Here is a 26,700-nt window from a genome sequence, read left to right as displayed (position 1 = left end):
ATTAGAAAGAAATATAATAATAATAATCATAATAAAAATTATTATAATTCAAAATTCAAATACAAATATAATATAATACATATAAAAGTAGTATGACAATTGATTAGTAAAATAAAAGTACTATATGACAATTAGATGTTAAGTAATTTTTTCAAATTATTACTAAAACATAAATATTGTTAGAAATACGGCAAGATAAAATTACAAACAACTTTTTAATTTTTAATCAAACTCTTAAAAATATATATATAAATAAATAAATTAATTACATAAATATATTATGTGATATGGTTAAAAATTCTCTTTACAAATTTATAATATGAAAGAATCTGATAATGAAAAAATAAAATAAATTATAACATATACTCCTATATTTTATTTTAAGTATGATTAAAAATATTATTATATTTAGGTATAATTATCCCGAGGGAGGAGTATCTTGTAAGATTGAAAGTAAATGCGGATATCCTGTCCGTAGATTGTTGGTGAATCGTGACCCTTGTTATCAACTACTACCATGTCAACTAACTGGGAACCACCACATTTATTATCTATTACATGACTAAAATTCCATGTTATCGACTAGTACCATATCATGTATTTACTTTACTAAATTTGATAAAGATTGTGTACAATTATTGAAAACCCAAGTAGAGTGAAAGCATGGAAGAAGAAGAAGTAGGACTTATGAATGGAGAAGAAGAAATAGCACTTATGAATAGAGAAGTGGGCTCATCATCATCAACATCATCTGTGACTCCATTTCTTGTGTTTAGCACTTGTGTTGCTGGTCTTGCTTCTTTCACATTTGGGTGTTCTGTAAGTGTTTTTTTCATCTCTCCTTTTCTTCTACACAAGTGAAGCATTCAGCTCCATCTCAACTCTTTTTATTTTTGTAGACAGGCTATTCATCTGCCGCTCAACCTGGAATTGTTGCTGACTTGGGTTTATCTACTGCTCAGGTTTATTTCATTATTCAAATATACTATACTATACTTCCCAATACATAGCTATCAAATGTTTGCTGAAATTTTAAATGACATTCGACTAGTAAAACAAGTCATCTCCCAGTGAGAATACACAGTTTGATCACTATTTGAACCCTGAAAGGAACATGATATAATATTATAAGCAATGAGTTTTAAAGCTCATTAGATAGATAACTAATTTTAAAATCTAGTTGGGCCTGTCTGGTGTGCACGTTTAATTTCAACCACTATGCTTTAATCTGGGCGTAATTTAAATCTTTCGCCAACTTTCTTGTGGCATATACTTCAAGTGTCTATTGACATTTTCCTAATAGAAACTGATACTACTGAAAGATTAATATTCGTAGATTGAGATTACGCATATACATAAAACAAACTAATTTATATCCGGTTTGCTTGTAGTACTCATTATTCGGTTCAATTATAAATTTTGGAAGCATGTTTGGTGCAATTGCATGTGGAAAACTAGCAGATCTTCTGGGTAGGAAACGTGTAAGTTCTTCCTTCAGTCTTCTAAAATTGTAGTGTTAGTGTTAACAATATTTATCATTGAATATGCAAACTTCGAATACATCTAATTTGCATTCTATGTTTTCTGCGGCAGGCAATGTTGTTGATGGATATATTCTTTATCCTTGGCTGGTTGTCGATCATTTTTGCAGAGGTGCATATCCTTTCAAAGTTCCCTTTTATTAAAACACTATATTTACCTAAAAAAAAATTCCATGGTATTCAATTCCATGGTATTCCTAACTTAATGGGAACTCTTACATATATGGTTATGAATGGTAATGCATTTTTTTGTCAGAAAAGGCCAATTTTCCACCAGAAAAAATTAAGATATGTTTTATGCAGAATAAATTAGATCACCGTGCTAGTATCTGTCATGTAAAGTTTTTGCGTTGGTTAATTTTGTGGAAGGTACAACAGTGCACTGAGCTAGATATAGAAAACAAGGTCGACTTAAAATCAATTAATATTAATATAGTCTGTGAATTGATTTTTTTTTTGTCTCCTTTTTGTAAGAGTGCTTTTTGGCTTGACCTTGGAAGATTCTCACTAGGAATTGGAAGTGGAATTCATGTCTACTTGGTAAGGGTTGCAAAACTTCAACATATAATTTACTCCTGTCTGAATGTGAAATGTGGTTTAATTACAAATTTGCAAGACAGTCACCAGTGTATGTGTCTGAAATTGCGCCGAAAAATCTTCGGGGGGGATTTGCTTCAGCTCTTCAGGTATCCTCATTATTATTAAACTTCTCTTAATGACAGTAGCAGTTCTTTTCATGTTTAGGCACTACAATCTTAAGAGTTGGTAAGTTTAATAATATGCAGAAATAGCGATTTTACTAAATAACCTTGCTTGACAATGCTATAGTTGCTGGCTGGCTTTGGTATTTCCTTCTCATTTTTCTTTGGAAATGTCATTGCGTGGCGAACCTTGGCGGTAATAGGTAACTCATTTGGTTTTTTTACTGTTGTATATTAGTTATTGGTTGTCAATTTGAATTGCTTGAAATTGTTTTGCTTCCAGGAGCTTTACCATGTCTCCTATATGCATTGGGGTTATTGATCATACCAGAGTCACCTAGATGGTTGGTGAGTTGCGAAGAAATCTTACAATAAGTTTTTAGTTTAAGTAAATTTTTGTTATAAGAGCAAATAGAGAGTTCACATTATGTATGCCATGTCGTTTTCAAGGATTTCCTATTCTGCACAAAATATTGAATTTAATTAGTGTAGTGAATTTCTTTTCCTTTCTGGATAATGGTTTTTATGGAAAAAATGTTACATTTAAGAAATAATAATACACATATGTTGAAATGCTTTTTTAATTAGGTGAAAAATGGTCAAGAAAAACAGTTGGAAGATACTCTACAGCGCCTAAGGGGTGTAAATGCTGATGTTACTGAAGAAGCAACTGAAATAAGAGTATGTGATTAACTTCAAGCACTATTGAATGAGAACAATTTTGCAGACAGAAAATGACGAGATTAGTTTTTCTTGTGTATTAGGATTCAAAAGAAACCCTAGAACAGCTTCCGAGATCCAGATTCGTGGACATGTTTGAGAGAAAATACGCTCTTTCCCTCATTGTAAGCAGTTCAGCTAATTGTTATTATTAATTGATTTCTTTTTAACTGTAACTATGTACAGGTAGTAATCGGTACACTGGTAATAATACCACTTGGTGGCAGCATGGCGATTGTGTTCTATGCAAGTTTGATATTTGAAGTGGCGGGTAAAATAAAGGCTCATCTAGTCATTCATATTCTAATTTTTTGGGAATGAACAGGCAACATTATAGTTGTTTTGTTTTGAATATAACAGGTTCCTCAGTTAGCTTTGGTACCACAGCGACTGCAATAATTCAGGTTTTGCAAATTTCAGATCTGAGCTTCACTTCATTCAGATATTAATCTGTGTATATATGATATGCATCTCAGTCATGTACATAACTCATTCAGATTCCAGTTTGTGCTTTATCTGTACTCTTACTGGATAGATCAGGAAGACGACCACTTCTAATGGTAAGAGTAGTTGGTGTTTTAATTTGATCAAGTCAATCAATGAACTGAACAGGAAAGTTGCAGGTTTCTTTGGCTGGGACATGTCTGGGGAGCTTTCTTACTGGATTAGGATTTGTCTTGCAGGTTTATCCGGAAACAATAGTTTAGACTGATTCTTTCTGTACTATCTTGATCTTAGAAAAAGTAAGTATTTTCTTCTGGCAGGATCTTAATCAATGGAAGGAGTTGACATCCACGTTAGTGCTCATAGGCATTCTGGTAATACATTGTAACAACGTAGGACTATTTTCTTAGTTTGACACTCATTAAGTTGTAAAAGTTAGCAAAACATCATTTGTAAAAAAAAATTATCTTCTTTTGGATGTTCTTTCTGTCAGCAACCCACGTGGACAAAGGTAAGCTGTTATTATACAGAAAATAAATTCATTCCCAGAAAAAATATCTTTTCTTTTACACACTCTATTCTATATATTGAAACTTAATTATCTTTCAAGCATGTGTTTTGTTTGTGGATCTAGAATAATTTAATTCTGCAAAGTTTAAATTTACACTTATATTGAAGATGGGGTTTAATTATTTAATTGGAAACTTCCAGATATTTTTTTCAGCCTTCGGAATGGGGGCTGCTATCCCATGGGTTATCATGGCCGAGGTAAGTATTACTTAAATGAGTTTTATATGTTAACACATCAGCATATAAAGTAATGGCGCTAGTATATCAGAACTGGTCTAACCTAAGCATGCAATTTCTCTATTTCAGATACTTCCACTGAACATAAGGGGTTCTGCTGGAAGTGTTGCAACATTTACAAACTTGTTCATTACATGGATTGTTTCCTATATCTTCAACTTTTTACTAGAATGGAGTCCATCAGGTAGTTTCACCATTATCACTCGTTTATGCTTGTCTGCAACGCTCTAAACTAACACTTCCCAAAATCTCAGTTTTGTACTCGAGTTTCTCGTCTTACTTGAACAATAAATATTGTAGGAACGTTCTTCATACTTGCAAGTTTCAACGGTTTGGCTATTATATTTGTCGCAATGATGGTCCCAGAAACGAAAGGAAAAACGTTAGAAGAGATCGAAGCATCAATACTCATTTAGTTCATGTATCAGAATATAATCCAATGCTAGCATATGAACTATGAAGACCAGTTTTCAGTAAAACTATGTTGTTTCCATTTCATATCTTGCAAAGTTTACAAACATGCTCGTGTACTTAAATTTCTGTTATTGGCTTTTATATGGATAAAAAAGAACATATATGCTATCTGGTATATTTTTTTGGGTTACTTGAGTTTTATAATTTGGTTTGTGGGTTCAGCAGATGGTCCATTATGTTTAACATAGTGGATCGGCCCAGTTTTTAGAGATATTATTAATGAGCTGGTCCAACGGCATTTGTGTTGGGTCATAGATATGGAGCTTAGAATGATTCTTTTTCTTATTTCTTTTTTTATCATTTTAAAAGACATAACATAATTTGAATTGTTATTTCAAATTTTAATATTTGTACAATTGCTTGAATGTTTTGAAATTTTAAAGAAAATTCAATTTCAAATAAATTATTTAATTGATGCAAACCAGAATTCCAAATGAAATTAGGTTTTCAAACCCTAACATATTGATTATTCATTTTGTTTATTTAATTTTGTTTTTACTAAGAATTCAAAATTTATAATAGAAAAGCTGAGGAGTTATTTTTACTCTTATCATTTGAGTTTGATTTGAGTCACACATGTCAACTCTGAGACTTGTTTATTATGGGCACAATCTGCATTGAATTTTTAAATATATCTCAAGTCATCAATGGAGTTGTAATAAATTATCACTTGAGCTACCAATCTCGAATTTCAGCTACCTCCTCTCTAAGGCTATAAAGCTTGAATATACATAGCTACCTCTTCTCTAAGGCTATAAAAGACAAATTACAAAATTTTTTGAAAACAAATGGAGAGGGAAAGCATGGAGGAAGGACTTATGAAGAAACCCAATGGAAAAGATGGCAATTTGGGGTCATCTGTCACCCCACTACTTGTGTTTAGCTCTGTTCTTGCTGGATTTGCTTCTCTCTCCAATGGCTGTGCTGTTAGTTTTTCCTTCCTTCCTTCTTTCTTACTTGCTTTTGTTTCTTTTTTCGACTTGCGTAAATCATTACTAAGCTCCCAGGTTGTCATAATTATATTGTAGAATGGATATACATCCTCTGCTGAAGCTGGAATTGTGGAGGATTTGAGTCTATCTACTGCTCAGGTATCTGCACTATTATTCCATTGTCACCTTTTTCTTTATTATTTTACTTTTGTACGCCCACTGCTATATTTATGCCTAAAGATGACACTGCATTCATCCTTAGTCTCGTCTTTCGTTTTTAATTTGTGTCTGTTATACTAGTACTTAAAATAGAGATGTACACTTTCTTATCATGTAGCTAGCCTTGCATTACGCAGATAAAATTGTCTATGTACTATAGCATTCTTGATACATGTACACTTCTCATCGACCAATGCTACTACATCTGTTTTACAAAATGGTGTAAGGAAATGATAGTATGCAATTTATTATTAATAGTGATAGACAAGGAAGACTCCTTTCTATCATGATAATTGGATGACTTAGACTTTGGTGATGTCTTTGCCTGTGTACATAAGTCAAACCAGGAACCATTTACATCTATTGTGTGCTTTCTGGTGGCATCTACCTTAAGTGTCTTCTGCCATTGGCCCTGTCAAATCTGATGCTCTTCGAAGAATTAACAATTGTAAACTGATAAAACAGCCGAAGTCTGTTTCTAAAGTGAATTAATTTTGTTTCACACTTCTTTGCAGTTCTCATTATTCGGATCAATTTTGACTTTTGGATGTATGTTTGGTGCAATTGCTAGTGGAAAGCTAGCAGATCTCCTAGGCAGGAAACTGGTAAGTTCTTCCTTTATGCTTCAAACATTGCAGTGCTACTGTTTAACATATTTTATCCTAAGAATATACCAACTCTGTATGATGCTAGTTTGCTTTGTTTGATTGTGGCAGACAATGTTGCTAATGGACACATTACTTATTATTGGGTGGTCGGCAATCAATTTTGCACAAGTATGTTCCCTTTTCATTCCTTTCTGGAAACTGTTTTCTTCGAATCAATTTCATATTTTTCTTGATTGATCAAAAGGAGTGAAAAACATATGTCTTTGTTATAACATAAATTGGCTAAGTGTTATAAACAGGATGACTGAGCAGAAACATCGTATATAGAAAATATTAGTGAACCAAAGTATATTAATCTCCTTGATAATTATAATCCTTCGTTGTCAAAAGAACAAAAAGGTTTACTATCCCCCATATAATAGGAATGTAATACTCGTGCAAAGAAGATTTGATCGTCGTGCTAGTTACAAACTTATTCCCTCGTTTACGTTCCTGAAAAATACAAGACTGCAACAGCCCACAAGCTATACATTTCTGTGACAGAAAAAGCATTAGCTAAAAATTAATAGTAGGGAAAACATAAATTAGAAAAACAAGATTGAGTTGAAGTTGATTTTATATTTATACAATGAATGAACTGTGTTTAACACTTGTTGAAGGGTGCTTTGTGGCTTCAACTTGGAAGATTGTCACTGGGATTTGGATTTGGGCTTCTGACCTACTTGGTAAGGGTTACTAACTATACTTCAAAATATAATTTACTGATCTTTAGGATTTTTGATTTAAATATTAATATATTGTGAGGACAGATACCAGTATATGTTGCTGAAATTGCACCAAAAAATGTTCGAGGAGGATTTTCTGGAGCAATTCTGGTATGATTTTTGATATCGAACTTGTCTTCAATAGAGTAGCAGTTCTTAAAAAGTTTCAGTTAAAATGTTTCAAGTGTTGGTAATTAGACCAGCATATGTTATAAAGTGTAAAACAAGTGGCTTCGCTACATAACCTTGTTTTGACATTTCTACAGTTAATGATAAATGTTGGTATTTCTGTGATGTTTTTTATCGGAAATCTCATTGAATGGCGAACCTTGGCTGTAATAGGTAACCCATTAGGTTTTTATGCTGTTTTTGATCTGATGAATGTTGTCTGTATAAATTGCCTGTTACTGTTATGCTTTCAGGAGCTTTACCATGTCTCATACATCTGCTGGGGTTATTTTTCATACCGGAGTCACCTAGATGGTTGGTGAGTTGTGTATCATTCTCTCAATAACTTACTAATTCTATGTTAGGAAGGTAAAATTTCTTGAAAAGCAAAAAGGGAAGCCTAAGAATAACTAAAGTTATCTTGTAGTGTAAGTTTTCTTTCTAACTTATTGTACTTCTCTTGATGCGGTGGAAAAGTTGCGACAATAAAGAAATAATGAACACATACACTGGAATGCTTTATCAAACAAACCGATCATCTGCAGGCAAATACTGGTCGGGATAAACAGTTAGAAGATACTCTACACTGCCTTAGGGGAGTAAATGCTGATATTACAGAAGAAGCAAATGAAATAAGAGTATGTGATCAACTTCAGGGACTATTAATGAGCTATTATATACTAAGTGGAAATCGTAACCAATATCACACACATAATGACAGAGATTACATTTTCTTGTCTCATAGGATTCAACAGCAACTCTTCATCAGCTCTTAAAACCCAGATTTGGGGAAATGTTTCAGAAAAAATATGCCCGTTCCCTCATTGTAAGAAATTCAAGCTATTTTGTTTTATACTAGTCATCCTTTCTCACTGTTTACTATGTACAGGCAGTAATTGGTATACTGGTATTAATACCACTTGGTGGCGGCATGGGGATTGTGTTTTATGCAAGTTCAATTTTTCAAACAGCTGGTATAAACAAAGGCTCTTTTGGTCATTCATATGCTAACTTACTGGAATGAATAAGAAATAATTTATCTGTCATTAAATGTATAACAGGTGCTTCAGTTAGCTTTGGTACCACAGCATTTGCAATAATTCAGGTTATTGAAACTCTCAGATCTACAACAGTTTTCATTCAAATATTAATTTGTATTACTTTTATGTAATGTATGTATCTCAGTAATGTACATTTCTCATTCAGATTCCGGTTTGTGCTTTGAGTGTAGTCTTACTGGATAGAACAGGAAGGCGTCCGCTTCTAATGGTAAGAGAGTGTAGCAAATGAATTTAAGTCTTATCAAAACTTACCAGGAAAGGTGCAGGTATCTTTGATCGGGTCATGCTTGGGGAGTGTTCTTGCTGGATCAGCATTCGTCTTACAGGTTCATCCAGAAAACGGAACTTTTAAATTCTCTATATTTTACTATTTTGGTTCTGTAAGATATTAATTACCATCTGGGTGAACCTCTGTCAGGATCTTAATCAATGGAAGGAACTGACAGGCACACTAGTGCTCATTGGTGTTCTGGTAATACAATGTAAAATAGTACTATTTTGTCAGACTTCTAGTAATTAACTTGCAAACAGTGAAAGCAAAAAATATCTTTTGTAAAAAATTTCTTGTTAGCAAGATATATGGACAAAGCTGGTATTAGACTTGAAAACAATTTCCCTCAAGATAAAGTATATTTTTTTTGTAAATGCTTTATTATATTTTTTGAAGCTCGGTTAAGTTTATAGCTTGTATGTGGATCTTCCATATTAATCTTGTACTTGGTGACATTTTCAATCGAACTGAAGATGGGGTTTTACTAATTTGATTGATAACTATTAGGTAAATCTTTCATCATTCGCCATGGGGGCTGCTATACCGTGGGTTATCATGGCTGAAGTAAGTATTGTTATAATCAGTAGGCCACATAGAATACATGCATAGTCCTAGGGAAAAATGATGGTCTAATAAGTTGTTTGTGTTTCAGATGCTTCCAATAAACATCAAGGGTTCTGCAGGAAGTCTTGGAACATTTACAAACATGTTCATTTCATGGATTGTTTCCTATGTCTTCAACTTCTTGCTGGAATGGAGTGCATCAGGTAGTTTTGAAAACCTCAGTACTTGTGTTGATGCTTGTCTATCAGACAGTGCAATAGAACTTGTTACAATCTTAGTTTTGTACTCATGTCCTTGCATCTTAAACAATGAAATGTTGCAGGAACGTTCTTCATACTTGCAATTTTTAGTGGCTTGACGATTGTGTTTGTTGCAAAGATGGTTCCAGAAACCAAAGGAAGGACATTAGAAGAGATAGAAGCATCAATGCTCAAATAAAGGGATCAAAATGTGTCCAAAGAATGTGTATTTAGTATGTAACAAGAATCTTGATCTGTTGTTGATTTGTTGTGTGGATATTATATATACATTCTGTCTTGACAAATGTAATAATCCTCCTCGCTCCGTTCAAAGTAGTTTGATTTTGATTTGGAAAGTGCATCTAACTTCTTCCTACCCTCCATGTCTTGTGGTTGATGTTGGTCCTGGAGGCTGTGGTAGATTATTGTTAGTTTTCATGCCTTCAAAACATGTTATGGTTGTACAAGTTTCTGTTTTTTAATTTTCTTAGTAGATGCTAGTTCCTGGTTTCTTTTGTGCACCAACCCAGCTCTCTGTTTTTTCAAAAAACTTTTACTCATTTACGTAAATATATGTTTAATACACTTTATAATAAGTATCTATTTCAAGATGAATAATATTTAAAATGACCCAGTTTTAGAATTATCTTTTTTTAATAGCACACAAAATAGTTTATCATTTTATTTTTATATTATTTTATTTAATACAGTTAAATTTCATTAGTCAAACCTTATATTTTGGATATTACTTGAGAAAAATAATTATAGAAGGGTATTATTAATAATTTCTCTTGAATATATTATTATGATTTTTAAAATCATATTATACTGTCAGTGGTCAAAGCCGGGGTTAAATTAAAGATAAAGGACAATTGATCAAATAAAAATTAATTGAGGGTAATTAGGATTTAAAAATTGAGTATCATTCTTGACTAAGAAATAAAAAATAAATTATTTATTTCAATTCGGGTACATTTTCCCATTTCTCTACATTGTATTAGGTATACAAACAATTACAAACAAATTTAGTTATATGCGTGTTATCATATTACTTGGTAATTTTGCAGTGGTAAATTCGTGATTAAAGCAATATTAAAATTATAAAAAAGCTAAAGATTTTATGGCATCACATTATTTTTGTTGTAGATATTAGTAATTATCGCAGAACAAAATAGTGATTTTATTGTAAAAAATTGTGATTTTCAAATAAATGTCGTGATTTTTTTGAAAATAGAGACAAAAATTCATGTATAATCAATCCAATTGTACGTATTTTTAAATTTATAGTTAATTACAAAATTATTGTTAGTATCAAGCTTCTATAGTTTTTACATTAAATTGGATTATAATCAATTAACACCATATATAAATATATACATTGTATAGTAATAAAATTATATTGGAGGTAATATTTTCAAAACAATTGATTTCAATAATAAATAGAAAATTGAATAAAATATTTTAAAAAAAATTAATAATGATTTCTTTGTAAAATTGACTTTTTTCAAATAATTTCTTAAATATAATATTTGATATTTTAATAATTCAAAAAATATAATATCTGACTTACAAAATTTAATAATAAGAGTCCTGCAAAGAATGAAAATGGTAACATGGGATATGAAAATGGTAAAATGTCACATGTTATTTATATGATTAGTAAATAGGGTTTTTTCTTACAAGTGAGACATTTAACAATAACTCCAGAATTTATACGAGAATTATAACATTTAGTTTAAGTTATCCCATCAAGTTATTAATTTATTTAATAATATAAAATAAATTTTACTGGGTGAATTTGAAAGTATATTTCTTAATTTATCAATTACATCCCGCTCTGAATAACTTTATAGAAATAGGGGTGAATTTTTTTTTATCAAATGACATGACAAAATTGACATCATAATATAAAATAATTTAATTGATAAAAATATTAATGAAGGTACAATTTTATGTAGTAAGTAAAAATTAACTCATAATATTTTATAATTACCAAAGTTATAGGGTTGACATAGATTTGGTAATCCTTTCATTCACGTGGTACCTACCAACAACAAGAAGACGATAAAGACAAAAGATTTGCAAAATTTGAATATTATTTTGAGATGAGCTACCTAACCATTTTTGGCCCAACTTGGTCATCTACCTCCCCAGCATATGTTTTCTTATTCCCCACCGCCCCACAAGACTGTATGTAGTTCTTGAACAAAACTCAACAAAATGCACAGAGAGAGCATGGAAGAAGGGCTGATCATAACCAAAAATGACACAAAAATCAATGAGGAAGATGATATTATGGGCTCTTCTGTCACCCCACTGCTTCTTTTTAGCACTTTTGTTGCTATCTCTGCTTCTTTCACATTTGGCTGTGCTGTAAGTTTTTCTTTATACTTCACTTTGGTTTCATTATATAGACCAAGATAATATATATGTTGTGATTTTGATTATTATGTGTATGTAGACAGGGTATTCATCTGCTGCTCAAGCTGGAATTTTAGCAGACTTGGGTTTATCTACTGCTCAGGTTTGTTTCTGAAATATTTTAGTGTTGTTTGCTCATTTGTTTCAACATTTTGTATTCGTACTTCACTACTATGATCAATTTGAGAGCTTCATGTGTATATTATGCATTCATGTACTACTTTCGAAACTCCATTTTTGGGTTAAGTACAGGAGCCTTCATTTTAGTTACCAATTCAACTTAATATTTGTTCAAAATTGGTGATTATATATACTTGTATTTTTGGTGTTCTTTTTCTAATTAAATTAAAAGATACCTGATTACTCACTTTAAAATTATGACTTGAACCACTCGAATATCTTCAACGTTGGGTTTAACAAATGACCCCTTGATATGGGCATGATACTTATGTTGAGGATTAGATTGTAGTCAATTTCAAGCTTTAATGGCATCCATGAATTTACTAACAAAGCTGTATTATAAATAATTTAGTGCCACATCTTCCCTTTCTACTTATCTTCGATACAATAATTTGTCAGATACAATGATTGAATGATCTAATCAAATGTTGTTACTAGTTTACAAGTCATAACCGTTCTCTTTTCTTTCAGCTATTTGGTGGGAAACCCTTCGTAAGTTGTACATGTTCTTTTTAAGCTTATTAATAGTATGGTTATCTTTCTTTGTTCCATCAATCTGAACAATCGATTATCCAGACATATGGGAATGCCTGGTCAATTTTATTATTAATATGCAATGCAAAGAATAGGTTATAGGCTTACAGCAGCATTGACATCTATTCTAAGAGTTGAACACAAAGTGAGAATTGAGATGGTTTAAATTTCAACTACCAAGTGGACTCTATACATTGTTTAAACTGGAACCATTCAAAAGTATTGCGTACTTTCCGGTGGCATTTACTTAATATTCCTTGTGCTATATGCCTACGCCAATCTGATACTCTTAAGCAATTTGTAATTGAAGACCAAGATTGTTGCGAGGCCCTCAGGACATAACTGAAACTAATCAGTTTAAATCTTGCTTATTTTCAGTACTCAGTTTTTGGTTCCATGCTAACTTTTGGAAGCATGTTTGGTGCAATTGCAAGTGGAAAGCTAGCAGATCTCATTGGCAGGAAACCTGTAAGTTCTTCCATCACACGGCAGTGCTGGTGTTAGTTTTTTTTATTCAAAGACTTTACTACATGTCTGCTGCTAATTTGCATTGCATGCCTTTGTGCAGACAATGTTGTTAATGGACATATTCTTCATCATTGGTTGGTCTGCAATTATTTTTGCAGAGGTACTTTGTCTTTCAGATTTTTCTCTCTATCTTAAAAACTACTATATTTAATTTCTTTAAAAGAGTTCCATACCATTCTTGATAATCAGAAGGAACAAAGATTATAATCCTTAGCAAAAGACGGGGTGGTAGAGGCATAGAGGGTCATAGCCAGGATGATTTCACAGAAACTATATACATACAAACTCTTAGTAACCCAAAAAGTGTATATCATGGTAAATGTTACTGTTTTTTTTCTTGTAACGGTCTATTACAGAAATATTATGTTCTTATGTCAAAAAAAAATAAAACAACTGTCCACCAGGATAGAATCAGATACAAATTATCATAAAAAGAAACATTCATCATGCTAGTATTTTGGTCTATTAACTATTCCCTCCGTTAAGTTTCTGAAAGATGCATGAGTGGAGGAGCTGAAAATTCCCAGACACAGATCAGTGGGAAAAACAGAAATTAGAGAAGAAAAAATACAGAATGAAAGTTAATTTCTGTCGAATAAGAAAACTACTGGTAGACACTCAAATCATAGCAAACTTATTCAAGTTCAGATACAAGTAGAATCCTATAACACAAATCAAGAAACTAGATTATCATTACATAAAGTAGCCTAGTTACTTTTAAATCATTCCTAATATCAAGCAACAACTGAACAGATATGTAATATACCTTTATAAGTTTTAGTTACAATATTAAATGAAATATCAAAAATAACATATTATTATAGTGAAAGTGTTAATTTTTTTTGTTAAAAGGGTGCTTGGTACCTTCACCTTGGAAGATTGTCACTGGGATTTGGATCTGGGATTCAAAGTTACTTGGTAAGTATAGAAAAACTTCAAGTGTAATTTACCTATCTGCCTGATTTGTGATTTAAAATATAAATCTATGGTGAGACAGACACCAGTGTATGTTGCTGAAATAACACCTAAAAATATCCGGGGAGGATTTTCTGCAGCACATCAGGTATCCTCTTGATTAAACCATCAACTGTGTTAATGTAAAAAAATTACCGATTCTGTTAAGTAACCTTGTCTTGAAAATACTACAGATATTAGTATGTGTTGGTGTTTCTATGACATTTTTCCTCGGAAATGTCATTGCATGGAGAACCTTAGCTGTGATAGGTAACTTATTTTTTAATGCTGTCTTATATATGGAGGAGGTTGTCATTGTAAATTGCCTGAACTCATTATATATACTTCCAGGAGCTTTACCTTGTCTCCTACATGTGTTCGGGTTATTATTCATACAAGAGTCACCTAGATGGTTGGTGAGTTTATAAAAAGTTATTTTATTTTAGGAATGTAATACCTCTTGAAGAGATAAAAGGAGAGGCCGAAAAACAAATAGCAAGTACCACTATGTTGCTAGTGTTCTTTTCAAGGATTTCCGATCCTTCGTTTATATATTTATATTTTCAAGACTTATGTACTGCTGAATTTTCATATAATTTCATGGTTCTATTTTTTGTATTGTGGAAAAGATGAAATTTTAAAGAAATATTTATAAAAATCTTTTGGAATTCTTTCGTAATGAATTGACCATCTGCAGGCAAAAATTGGTCAAGAAAAAAAGTTCGAAGATGCTCTACAACACTTAAGGGGTGTAAATGCTGATATTACTGAAGAAGCAACTGAAATACGAGTAAGTGGTCAACTTAGGGCACTATCAGATGTGAATTTAATGATTAAGTGGAAGTTATAATCATTTTTGTGTACATGACGAGAAGAGGTTTTCTTATCCAATTATAGGATTCAATAGAAACACTTCGTCAGCTCTCAAGATCCAGATTCATAGAAATGTTTGAAACAAAATATGCCCTTTCACTCACTGTAAGCTTTAGTTTCCAAGCTTTTTTTATTTATACTCGTTATCCTTTTTTTTTCTCATACCTCACTATGTGCAGGTAGTAATCGGTACACTTGTAATAGTAACACTTAGTGGCAGCATGGCGATTGTGTTTTATGCAAGTTCGATTTTTAAAGTATCCGGTAAAAATAAAAGCTCACTACACATTAATATCCTGATTTTGTAGAAATGAATAGGAAAGAAATTATCCCTTTCATTGTGTATAACAGGTTCTCCAATCAGCTTTGGTACCACCGCAATTGCTATAATTCAGGTTTTGGAAAATCTCAAATCTAGATTTAATTTTTCAAATGTGATTTTGTACCATATATTATGTTTATCTGAGGATCTACATTCTTCATGCAGATTCCAGTATCTGCTTTGGGTGTACTCGTACTAGATAGGTCAGGAAGGCGTCCAGTTCAAATGGTCAGAATGTGCAAGATATTAGTTTTAGTCTAGATTTAGTTAACATTTTGAACTAATTAGGAAAGATGCAGGCTTCTTTCATCGGGGCGGGATTGGGTAGCTTTCTTGTTGGGTCAGCATTCATCTTGCAGGTTTATCCAGAAACTGGTCTCTTAGACTTTTCATTCCTAACTTTTTCGGTCTTCTAAGTTATTAGCATATGGTTCACCTTGGGCAGGATCTTAATCAATGGAAGGAGGTCACGTCCGTATTAGTGCTCATAGGCGTTATGGTAATATGATGTGCAAACATATGACTTATACTTAGTGTAATATTAAGCAACTTGCAAACAGTGAGTAAAAACATCTTGTGTAAAAAAAAATATTTTTTTGTATATTCTGCTGTCAGAAATCTAGATGGCCGGGAGGTAAGCTGGCATTTGATAGTAAAAACTTAAAATAATGTTTAGTTCATTTTACATATTTTTTTTTATATTGGATCTCTATTAACTTTCCAGTAAGTGTTTTCCTGTGGATTTCTCACATGATTTTTGTTCAACATTCACATTTTCACTTAAATAAATCTGGATTTAATGTTTTTATGGTAACCAGGTAAATCTTTCATCCTTTGCAATGGGGGCTGCTGTACCATGGGTTATCATGTCTGAGGTAAGTGTTACCTTAATCAGCTGGTCAAATAACTTCCCATAAATGAATACAGAGATCATACTTTATATTGTACTAATATAAACGAATACAGAGATCGTAAATATTGTAATATAAACGAATGCTAGTGTATGAAGATTGAAGATTGTTGTGGCTAAAACTATGATCCCTGTATTTCAGTTGCTTCCGCTTAACATTAAGGGTTCTGCTGGAAGTCTTGCAACATTTATTTACATGTTGTTTTCTTGGATTGTCTCCTACATCTTTAACTTCTTACTAGAATGGAATCCATCAGGTAAATTCTTCACCTCAATTGTGCTTATGCTCTTTGAACCTCTGCACACGCTGTTTCTAAAATCTAGAGAAACCAGTCTTGTGTATATGATCAATTTTGTAGTCGAGTCGTCTAACATATACAAATATATTTTTTAGGAACATTTTTCATATTTGCAACTTTTAGCGGCTTGGGGGTTTTATTTGTTGCGAAGCTGGTTCCAGAAACGAAAGGAAGAACACTAGAAGAGATTGAAGCATCAATCCTCATTTAGTTAGGATAAAGTTTTCCAAGCAATGAGCCTGAACAAGGAAATTTCTGAAACATGCTTATCAGTTTTATAATTTTTTACTCCCTCCCTCCCATAATAGTTGCCTATTTTCGTTTTTTTTTACTTTTTAAAAAAACATAATTTTTATGATACATTTACACTATATACTCATCATAAATACATTTTAATACGAAAAAATGCTCACAAACGAGACTACTTGGGACCAAGGACGATGGAGGGAGCAGGATTGTTTTTTTTTACAAGTGTAATTACTACTTAGCAAGTAAAAAGGCCTGTGCACACAAGCAGCTGGTGACAGTATTTGTGTTATGTAATACTCCTGCCACTTAAAAGCTTATTCTCTGTACACAGGTTTTTTTCAGGTCTGTTAATGATTTATCTTGGTAGGTTGTTATTTATTGTTGTCCTGGAAAATGAAATAATATCTGAAACTATAGTTAACTACTTGTGCTATACAGGGAAGTATAATCCCTTGATTCGATCATGAGAGTGTCTCAAATGTTGTTGTTCCGTGTTTATTTTTTACTGCTATTATGGTTACAGATTTTGAAAATTGAAACAAATTTATAATTATTGGACAACTTTAAAAAATCAAATAATTTATTTTTTTTATATCACCTAATAGCTTTCTCTGTAGAGCCGCCTCCCTCTTAAACATCAAAGCTAGTGGGGCTTAAATATCAAAGCTAGTGGGGCTTCCAACGGATAAAATGATGGAAAGCCCGGAATCTTTTTAATTGTTTGATTTGTTTCTTTCATTTATTTTTTTAGGGAAAAATCTCTATCCTTTTAATTAGGTTTTAATTAAGTTTGATTTGTTTTCCAAGATTTACATCATCGGGGTTTTTAGTTGACTTTTTCCTTTGATTCAAATGAAATTTATTGAAGTTAAGAGTTAAACGACTATCTTGTGCTTCCGACTATCAGATCTAAGTTTGTTTAAATTTCATTTGTTTTAGTTTGATATTATTTTTCAGAGATTATTTTCTCTGCTTGTTGAGAGATTTGTTTTTGTTTCTTCATTAGAGCATCTCCAATAGGGTTGTCTAGGAGGTTGCCAAACTTATGTGGTGTAGGCAACCTTTTGGCAACTTCCTAAATTAGCAAAAAATCATAAAAAATATTTAAACCGTATCAACCCACTTTTATATTGAACTAAATATAAAATTAATATAGAGGGACCGCATGAGCAACCTTTAAAGTTGCTTAACTATTGGAGTAAAATTTTAATAAATGTTACCAAGAGTGACATGGATGTGAGAAACAATTAAAAAATAATATATTTAATGATTTGTCATGGGTTGACAACTTTGTTAGCAACCTTTATTGGAGATACCCTTATAAGGGTGGGTCTTTATTTGATAATGAAATTTCGGTTTTTCTGCTGTGTGCCACACACTAGTACAAACTTCTATCATTTTAGCTTGTTTTGATTGACTAATAAGTTTTAGTGTTTAGCATGTGAACATGGGCACATACTAGAAAAACCAATGAAATTTTATGTGGAATCGCAGTTCTGATCAATAACTCAAACAATAGCTCAATCGGGGCATATGAAGAGGGTACCGGTAATTAAAGGAGAATGTATGAAATGGGTATCTGTATTTGTTTATACATTATCTTCAAAATATCATTTAATCTCTTCATTAGAATAGATGATTAAAATTTACTATTTGTTTGATTCGATGATTGGTGTAGATGTTCGATGGTTTTTTATTATTGAATTAACACATTTGTTCTTCAAAAAAAATCAAATAATTTATCAAGAATCGGTCAAATAAGACAAATATTTTTAGGGTTAAATCTCAAAGTGATCATCAAAGTGAATGTCATATATCAAAAAACTCATTCTAGTTATCGGGGACTCATATGCATCATTTTAGTTGAGAATAATGACAGCCCCGTTAATCAGTTTGGTTGACTTGATGGAAAATGGGTTGACTTAACGGGAGTAACAGCCGGAAAGAACCTAGAATACGTGGATGGTGGTTTTATGTTGTCTTGTACTACAAAACAGTTTTCAATATTTAAATAAGTTTCTTTATCTTCAAATCAAAAGCTTACGTTCTTAGTCATAAATTTTGTTATACATAATCATTATAAAATAAATATACTTTTTATATGGAAAATATTCAAATTTTATATTGAATTAAAAGCTTTCCTTTAAATACATATTTCTTTCTTTTAAAATTTATAGAAAAGTTTACATTTTATTTTAAAAGTAGTCAATTTTTTAAGTTAAAGTGAAAATTATATTTTCTTGCAAAGATACAACAAAATGATTAAAAGAATATTAGAGACATAAATTTCAAATTTGAAATTTAAGTTACAAAATATTTGTGCTTCTTTTATATTTATAAAATTAATATTTTAAGAAAAATGAAAAGTACATTTTTCAATCTAAAAATGAAAATTAAATAAAAAATTGAAACTCAAAACTCAAAAGATAAGTTTGTGATGGGCCTGTAATTTGTTCCATATGCATAAAACTTAACTAGTTGGAAATATTTAGATAACTAAAAGTTCCTCGATACAAGCAGCTTGAGTTTTGTTCCCTGTGATGGATGATAAAGAAAAAAGTACTCATGGCTCACAATGAGAAGCTAGTATTTATATTCGAGTTGTTTGCATGTATACATACATTCAAAACTCAATTTATAAATATATGTATGTATTAGTTTGGGCAGTAAGAGTTAATTTATTTTGACTTCAGATGATAGCCAAGTGTTACCCGTCTATCCAGCTGTAAATGAAATGATAAAACAATTTCCGTCAAGTCAACTAATTATGACTAACAGTCAACTAGCTTGACTAACGGTATTGTCATTACTCTCAATTAGAGTGGTACAAGTGAGACTCCGATAACTAGAGTGAATTTTTTGATATATGGTTTTCAGTTTAGTGACTACTTTGAGATTTAACCCAATATTTTTAATCAATTTTTTATTCATATATCGACTATTTTTGAAAAATAGACCGATTTTTATAAGCATAACTGTTATATAACAAAACAAAGTCACCTTAAAAAATAATTACTAAAAATTTGATTTCCTTGATGGGATTAATATTAGTAATAATCAAATTATATATTCCTGAAATTGAACTGCACACCCATTCGAATCTCCTAGTATGTTGAGTAAATATTATTGTCCAAAATTGAAGTGGTTGAAATATTAGTAGTTCTTAATAAGATGATATTCTTGACATGAATGCTTTTCCTGTTACTGTAAACTTTGGATTTATGTTTACACGTTTTTAACATTTGAGAAAAGTTACTTGTTTGCCTATTTCAGACAAACCTTTCAAAGTCAAGTCCCAATAACTGCACTGTAGAATAGGGTAGATGTACAGTGTGACTGAAGTTTATAGAAAAGCCAAATCTTAACAAGTGACAGACTTTACAGACAATCAGCCCCTTTTCATATGTACTTGTCTTATCTGATTTAAAAGTAGACACTCTGGCCTTGTAATCTTAACTAGATTTGAGCTGTGCATAAATGGCAAGAGCAAGTAGAGATTATGGACAACAGAGCTCTGGTGATCCTCTTCTTCCCACTGTTTTATCTGATGAGAGTTTCTCTGGTGATCCTCTTCTTCCCACTGTTTTATCTGATGAGAGTTTCTCGTCTGCTTGTTGTGTTTAGCACTTTGATGGCTGTTTCTGGCTCCTATGTTTTTGGTTCAGCTGTAAGCACTTTTGCTTCCCTTGCTTCTTATAATATGCTACTCATGTAATCTAGAGTATGTTGTGTATTATTGTAAATTAAATCTTATGTACTCAATGGTATTAACTGATTTTGTTAGAGTTCGAGCTTGTATCTCAACATGAAATAGCTAAGGTAAACATATCTTATCCAATTTCTGTTGAATATATACGCCTCAACTTAAAAATGGTATCAGTTCAAAGCAATAACTATGGGTGATGATATTTTTGAACACTAATGTCGAATAACAAGTGCTCCTAGCCTTAGAGAGAGTTGGTAACAAGTTCTTTTACATCTTAATATATTACAACCAACAAATGATATGAACTTATTTCTAACCCCCCAAAGGAGAACCAAAATTTTTGGTATATATTTAGATTTCTCTTGATTGTGGAATGAGAAGATATTCAGTCTGTATGTAAGAAAAGTTTGCATCTTGTTAAATTTTCAGTAGTAGTTAAAATATTGATTTGAAGTCTGTAACACTTCACAGTTTTTATATTTAATTTATGCAGATCGGCTTTTCATCACCTGCACAGACCGGGATCATGGATGACCTTGGTCTCTCTTTAGCACAGGTTTACATTATAACCTACATCTTTTGTTTATATACTTATATGAATTGTGTTAAAATGGTTGATTAAAGTATATTTCTATTTTCTTGATTACACCTTGCTATAAAAAAAGAATCTTAAACTCTTAACATACACACATTTTTTCTTTACAAATCTTATAGCACGGATAAGTTAATGAACATGTACATACAGTTTGTTACTAAATTTAATTCTGTAATGCATATTATGTTTCCAATTCCTATTCATTTCTTGGTTTCTTCTTTACAGTATTCTCTTGTTGATTTCATCCTTACATTATTCACAATTTGGTTTCATCTTCACAGTATTCACTTTTTGGTTCGATAATGACGATTGGAGCAATGTTAGGTGCTATTATGAGTGGGAAACTAGCAGATCTATTTGGTCGGAGAGGTGTAAGTTTAAAACAAACTTCCAACTCTCGACAGTGATCATTTAAGATCAATTTTTTTTCACATAATTTTGATGTGAAACATGCAGGCTATGGGATTTTCGGAGATGTTCTGCTTACTAGGATGGGCAGGAATAAATATAGTAATTCTCAGTTCACAATTATAAATGCAATAACTCAATTACCTAGTCAACCAAGTAAATCAAAAATTAAAACAGAAAATACCCGATAAAACTACACAATAAGATTATATCATGGACTCCACAAAAAGAGACGTAAACTCAAAATCACCCAATTAACCTAAGTGTATCAAGAACCAAAACTAAACGAAATTTCAATATATATCCAAGAAAACCCAATTTCACAAACAACCCAAAACTCGAAATTACCAAGAATTAAAACAGAATATCTCATACACTACAAAATAAGTTCCTAAGATTCAAAAAGAAAGTCAAATTTAGCAAAAAGCTGAGATCTTGAAACTACCTGAGCAAGAAGCTCATCAAAAAGAGCACACCAGCTAAAACCCGAAAATTCAACCGACAACTCATCTCCCCTTTGGCCCACATCATTCTTTTCAAGACTCTTTTCAACATTCTGGGTTTGCAAATTCAAGTCCCTCAAGGTGTTTGACAAAAGTTCCCAACGGAAAAGCTCAGCTTGGTACTTGTCTTTAAGTTTTAACAGAGCATTTCTTCTCCGAATCTTTCGATTATTGTCCTCAACAAGTGGATCTGACGGAGGAGCAGAAGTGGCGGAAGTGATATCAAGGCGACGGCGTTAGTTGCGCTTGTATACGAAGCCATCGTCGTTGATGAGCTCCCATTCGTCTTCTTCTGGTAAAGACATTGCCCAAGCAGGAAATCAAAATTTGAATTGAAAATTAGTATAGTATCAATTTCAAACTTAGATTGTCTTTAATAGGAAAGATTGTAACTTTTGTGTTCAATTCAATTCAACCCCAACCCGCGCCACTTTATAACAAATTCAAAACGCAAATTGCCACGCGCGTGTAACGGAAATTTATCCATATTTTAGGATTAATGGAATTCTTTCTTAAAAAAAAGGATTAATGGAATTCTTTTCTTTTCTTGCTTTTTTTCCCATGGGAAAATAATTCAAATACAAATAAAAGTATACTTTCACGACATAAAACTATACGATTTATTTAAAAGGTGTCGAACTTAAATATTTGAAACTCAAATATATTAAATATATTTATTGAATAAATTATTTCATACTTGCCTTGCCAAATATTAGATCAAAAGACCAAACAAATATGTTTTATTATAAAAAAAATCACAAATTCTTATTTATTTGGATACAACTATTTATAATTTAAAATAAATTATTTCTCAGACCTCATAGTCATTATTTCATAAGAAATGTTATACTGAATATATGTTAAGTCAAAATTTTGTCCGACTCGTCGGAAAAGATAAATAATTTTATCGATCGCTCATGAAGATTATTTTAACATTCAAAAAATCCAATAATATATTTACAGATATATTTTAAATTTGAAATTTTTGATTTATTCTTCGTGTCTTACTTTCTATCATCAATATTTATTTGATGATTTTAGCATGGTTTTTTTCCGGACTATACACTTAATAAATTTGTAAATGAGATTATAACGATGCTGAAATTATTTAAAATATACGCTTAATAAATTTGTAAACTGAAAAATGAGTTCTAAATAATTTTATTATTTGAGAATAGTTCGAAATATAATATGAGGAAAAATCTTCAACGAAAGTTCTTTATCGTTTTTCGCCATCTTGGTGTTGCACCTTCATTATTATATCACCATATGTCTATTGGTACCTCGATGACCAATTCTATCATTATATCTGATATGTATTGAGAATGTTCGATAGCTGTTAGAGATGAAAATTATAATGTTAATTTGCTTCTAATGGAGATGCATGACTTTGACATTATATTGGGCATGTATTGGTTGAGTGAATATCATGTCACAATTGATTGTTAATGAAAAAGGGTGATCTTTCAGATGCAGATATATTATATTTTATATACGAAGGTTCTCAACCGAAAGAAGCCCTGAACGAAAGTTTTAGGTAATTATAAGTATGTTTCGAATCATAAAAATTCATTAAAATCCGAGGTGAATTATTTTTTTTACGAATTTTACAAGATTACTAATATTTATAATTTATTAAAAAATTAGATAAATATTTCAATAATTGTGAACCTAATTTAAAAAAAAAAAAAATTTCGTACTCTAAAATTTTCTTTCATCAAAATATTCCAGAAAATGTCATTTCGGGGGCCCAAAAACTTAAATAAAGGTTTCAATATTTTTTTTAAATAATGGCACTTATTTACAAGGACTTCTGATTTGTTGGTGCAAGTAGTAGTAGTAATTTGCCTTATAAATCGAAAGAAGTCCCATATCTTCTCCATGTCGGACTGGGGTGTTACAATCTCCCCCATTTAAACATATGATGTCTTTGTTAGGCCAGAATAAATAGCCCATAGGACTAAAATCGTACCCCTCTAGCCATTGTGGGATAATACCGGCCGGTTTCGTGTCCCCACCTCCGGATCTCTGTCCATTGTGGGATAATACCACCAGCCTTCGTGTCCCCGCCTCCGGTAACTTGACGAATCAAACTTTCGAGAGTCGGCTCTGATACCATATATGACAACCCAGTCAAATTATGAGTCTGAAATAAGTTGAAGCCTACTGTACCAAATGCAGCCAAACTGGGTAACGACTAGCCCCCCTAAAAGATCATGATTTGTTGGTGCAAGTAGTAGTAGTACTTTGTTTTATGAACTGAATAGCAGTCACCTTCTCAATTTTTGCAATATGCTCCATGCTCTACATTTAGTAAAAGAAGAAGAACATAATCTTCAAATCATATGACTCACACAAATTTCTACAAAAACAAACTATTTCAATGAAAACCTAATTATACGATGGCCAGAAAAATATATCTTGTTTTGCAAAAATATACTGTTAGATATTAAGTGCAGTAAAATGTAACACAGAGAAGGGGTAAGTGTGTTTCTTTGGATTATAATTTGTTTTTAAAATATTTGGCTTGGAAATGAACAAAACAGGTATTAACTTGTAGAGATAAATTGTTTAACTGTAAGCACACTAACACAATATCAAATAATCACTTGATTGTATTAATCAAATTTGTTTTACTACAAATTCGTGTTCTTGAAAATAAGAACTCAACTACAAATCTTGAGTAAGAATACAAGATTTTCTAGATCTGTTTTTGTTAACTTCTAAACTAAGGACCCGTGCATACTTTATAGATCAACATCACAGGTTTACAAAACTTACACTGAAATGTACTAACACATTTTCTAAAGCTATCTTGTTTATTTCCATTTCTGGTATTAGAAAATATGTGTAGAATCTTGTAGGCCTATCACCATCCTTTATCCAGTGAATCTTTCCCCTTGATCTTGTATTATTCAAACTACTTTTGTAGACTTTTCAATTCAGTGAATGAATTATTTGTTGACTGATATCTTGAATCTTGAACTTGTCTGCATTATAAATTTTGAGATAATTTGTCGAGATATCTTTTGTTCTGTAGAGATGTCATATATCGATAAGTATAATGACTTATCGATATCTTGAGTTTTCTATATGTGTCTTTGACTTGTCCAGGTCTCCAGTTCTCTACATGTAGAATAGTTTGTCGATATTTCTAGTTCTCTACATAGGCTTTTGACTTGTCGAAATTTCCAGTTCTATACAAGAAGATTTGGCTTGTCGATATCTCTAGATCTCTTAATATTTTTACAGACTCAAGAAATACAACTATAAAATACAAAATTAGATTATCATACAACTTATTCTAGGGTTGTCAAAGTGATTTAGTCTTATTATGTACAGGCATATCTTGCACAAAAATCTCCCCCAATTTGTGAGAAGATTGCTTGTCACAAAGCTAAAAATCAAATACAGTAAGACTGAAAAATTTACAAAGTACATTTTACTCATTTTGCAATTACATCAAATGTTGAGTTACAAAGATTATTTGAATTTCTCATAACCATGTTCCTTTCTAATTAGGTCCTTGAGTTTGACTGGTACTTCAAGTTCTTCAATGATCTCAGTCCCTCTTAGAGCTTGCACTAGTTTGAGCCATTCAGCTAATGAGTAATGGTTGAGAAGATGAATCATGTATCTTGCAAATTTAATTGTCTTAATATTCAGAAAATGTCCATCTTTAGATACCCTGCTCAACCCCCTTGCCTTCAGTTCATTTGATCTTTGCTTAAACATTTCAATCTTTTTAGCATAATTCCTTTCTCTTTCCTCCCTTTCAGCCTTTTCCCTTGCATGCCTTATATTCCTATCTCTCAACCTCTCATCTAGCACAGCCTTCATCATTCTTGTACATGAATCCCTTGCATTCATCAAACTTATTACTCTCTCAAATTCTGCAATTGAAAATATTTCAATAATTTCTCTATTCAGCAAAATGAAGGTGTCATCTTTATAGTATATCCTGACTTCTCCTAAAGTAACAACGTAAACTTTAACTATCTCCTCAGCTAACTGTTTGTGATAATCATCATCTAATATGCTCTCAGAAATTGGAAGAAAGTCATCTTGATTGAAGCAATTCCAAAGAGCACCAGCTTCATCTTGAATTTTTCTTGATTTTCTTCCTGCAGTCTTGAAGTGAGTTCTAGTTGGAGGTTTAAATAAAGGTGGTTTAGATATTTTTTAGTGAGGTTTGGCTAACAGTGATAGAAATTTTGAGTAGAGAATTAGCAGTTGGCTTGTATAGATACTTGGGCTTATGGGTTTGGATTGATTGAGATTGTGTTTGGATAGGCTTTTGTGTTTGGATAGGCTTTTGTGCTTGGATTGGAAGAACTTTTGATGTTTGGATTTCTAGAGTTTTCTGAGTCTTTTTTTGTCTTCCCCATCCTTCTTGTTTTACTTCTTTTTATCATCCACCTTGCTACTACTAGTTTTTCCAGAGTGACTTGGATTTGAGACAGAAGATTTATGCTCATCTTTCTTCTGCCCATCATCATCCAAATCAACTTTATATTGATTTGAGTTCTAGGTAGCATGGCTTCAGCATTTTTTAAGTATTTGGCCATAATTTTAATCATTTTCACATCCTCAAAAGTCTTGATCTTCTTTGACTTTAATTTTATCTCCAAGATCATTATCAGCTTATTATTTCCCATGACACATTATTTTGGAATTTGAAAATATTTGCATTTCTTGGTGTTTG

At 31.7% G+C, this 26,700-nt stretch overlaps 3 protein-coding genes across 5 annotated transcripts in view; all 3 read left to right on the top strand.

Moving 5' to 3' along the window:
- Positions 1–548: 548 nt before the first annotated feature.
- On the top strand, positions 549–9,930 carry LOC141695566 (uncharacterized). The gene is made up of 37 exons (XM_074499804.1): positions 549–819; positions 900–962; positions 1,392–1,481; positions 1,594–1,653; positions 2,016–2,081; positions 2,162–2,227; positions 2,370–2,445; positions 2,526–2,590; positions 2,831–2,923; positions 3,007–3,087; positions 3,149–3,233; positions 3,323–3,366; positions 3,460–3,522; positions 3,586–3,645; positions 3,727–3,780; positions 4,118–4,174; positions 4,283–4,397; positions 4,514–4,628; positions 4,850–4,887; positions 5,471–5,613; positions 5,716–5,778; positions 6,354–6,443; positions 6,555–6,614; positions 7,106–7,171; positions 7,256–7,321; positions 7,477–7,552; positions 7,633–7,697; positions 7,924–8,016; positions 8,124–8,204; positions 8,268–8,352; positions 8,440–8,483; positions 8,585–8,647; positions 8,706–8,765; positions 8,858–8,911; positions 9,218–9,274; positions 9,363–9,477; positions 9,597–9,930. The coding sequence occupies exons 1-37, from the start codon at positions 664–666 to the stop codon at positions 9,710–9,712; spliced, it is 2,844 nt and encodes a 947-aa protein (XP_074355905.1). The 5' UTR covers positions 549–663; the 3' UTR covers positions 9,713–9,930.
- Positions 9,931–11,612: 1,682 nt separating this feature from the next.
- LOC141695028 (sugar transporter ERD6-like 5) lies at positions 11,613–17,134 on the top strand. 2 transcript variants are annotated; one of them, XM_074499253.1, is made up of 18 exons: positions 11,616–11,886; positions 11,975–12,037; positions 13,027–13,116; positions 13,217–13,276; positions 14,029–14,094; positions 14,174–14,239; positions 14,325–14,400; positions 14,482–14,546; positions 14,828–14,920; positions 15,028–15,108; positions 15,183–15,267; positions 15,355–15,398; positions 15,491–15,553; positions 15,625–15,684; positions 15,771–15,824; positions 16,144–16,200; positions 16,378–16,492; positions 16,630–17,134. In XM_074499253.1, the coding sequence occupies exons 1-18, from the start codon at positions 11,734–11,736 to the stop codon at positions 16,743–16,745; spliced, it is 1,407 nt and encodes a 468-aa protein (XP_074355354.1). In that variant the 5' UTR covers positions 11,616–11,733; the 3' UTR covers positions 16,746–17,134. The 2 variants fall into 2 exon arrangements, 1 of the variants encoding a protein (XP_074355354.1); XR_012564249.1 differs by lacking the exon at positions 16,630–17,134 and having other exon boundaries at positions 11,613–11,886; positions 15,771–15,884; positions 16,378–16,454.
- Positions 17,135–20,016: 2,882 nt separating this feature from the next.
- Positions 20,017–26,700, top strand: part of LOC141697834 (sugar transporter ERD6-like 17) — a 65,566-nt gene continuing 58,882 nt past the window's right edge. For both annotated transcript variants that reach the window (XM_074502390.1, XM_074502389.1), the window contains exons 1-2: positions 20,017–20,450; positions 20,983–21,045. In XM_074502390.1, coding sequence (XP_074358491.1) covers positions 20,283–20,450; positions 20,983–21,045 — 231 coding nt within the window. In that variant the 5' untranslated portion in view covers positions 20,017–20,282. The remainder of the gene's footprint in view (positions 20,451–20,982; positions 21,046–26,700) is intronic.

This window comes from Apium graveolens, chromosome 11 (genome assembly GCF_009905375.1).
Source record: "Apium graveolens cultivar Ventura chromosome 11, ASM990537v1, whole genome shotgun sequence".
NCBI lineage: Eukaryota > Viridiplantae > Streptophyta > Magnoliopsida > Apiales > Apiaceae > Apium > Apium graveolens.
Note: the sequence above shows the minus strand (reverse complement) of the source record. Positions and strands in the feature narration are given on the sequence as shown.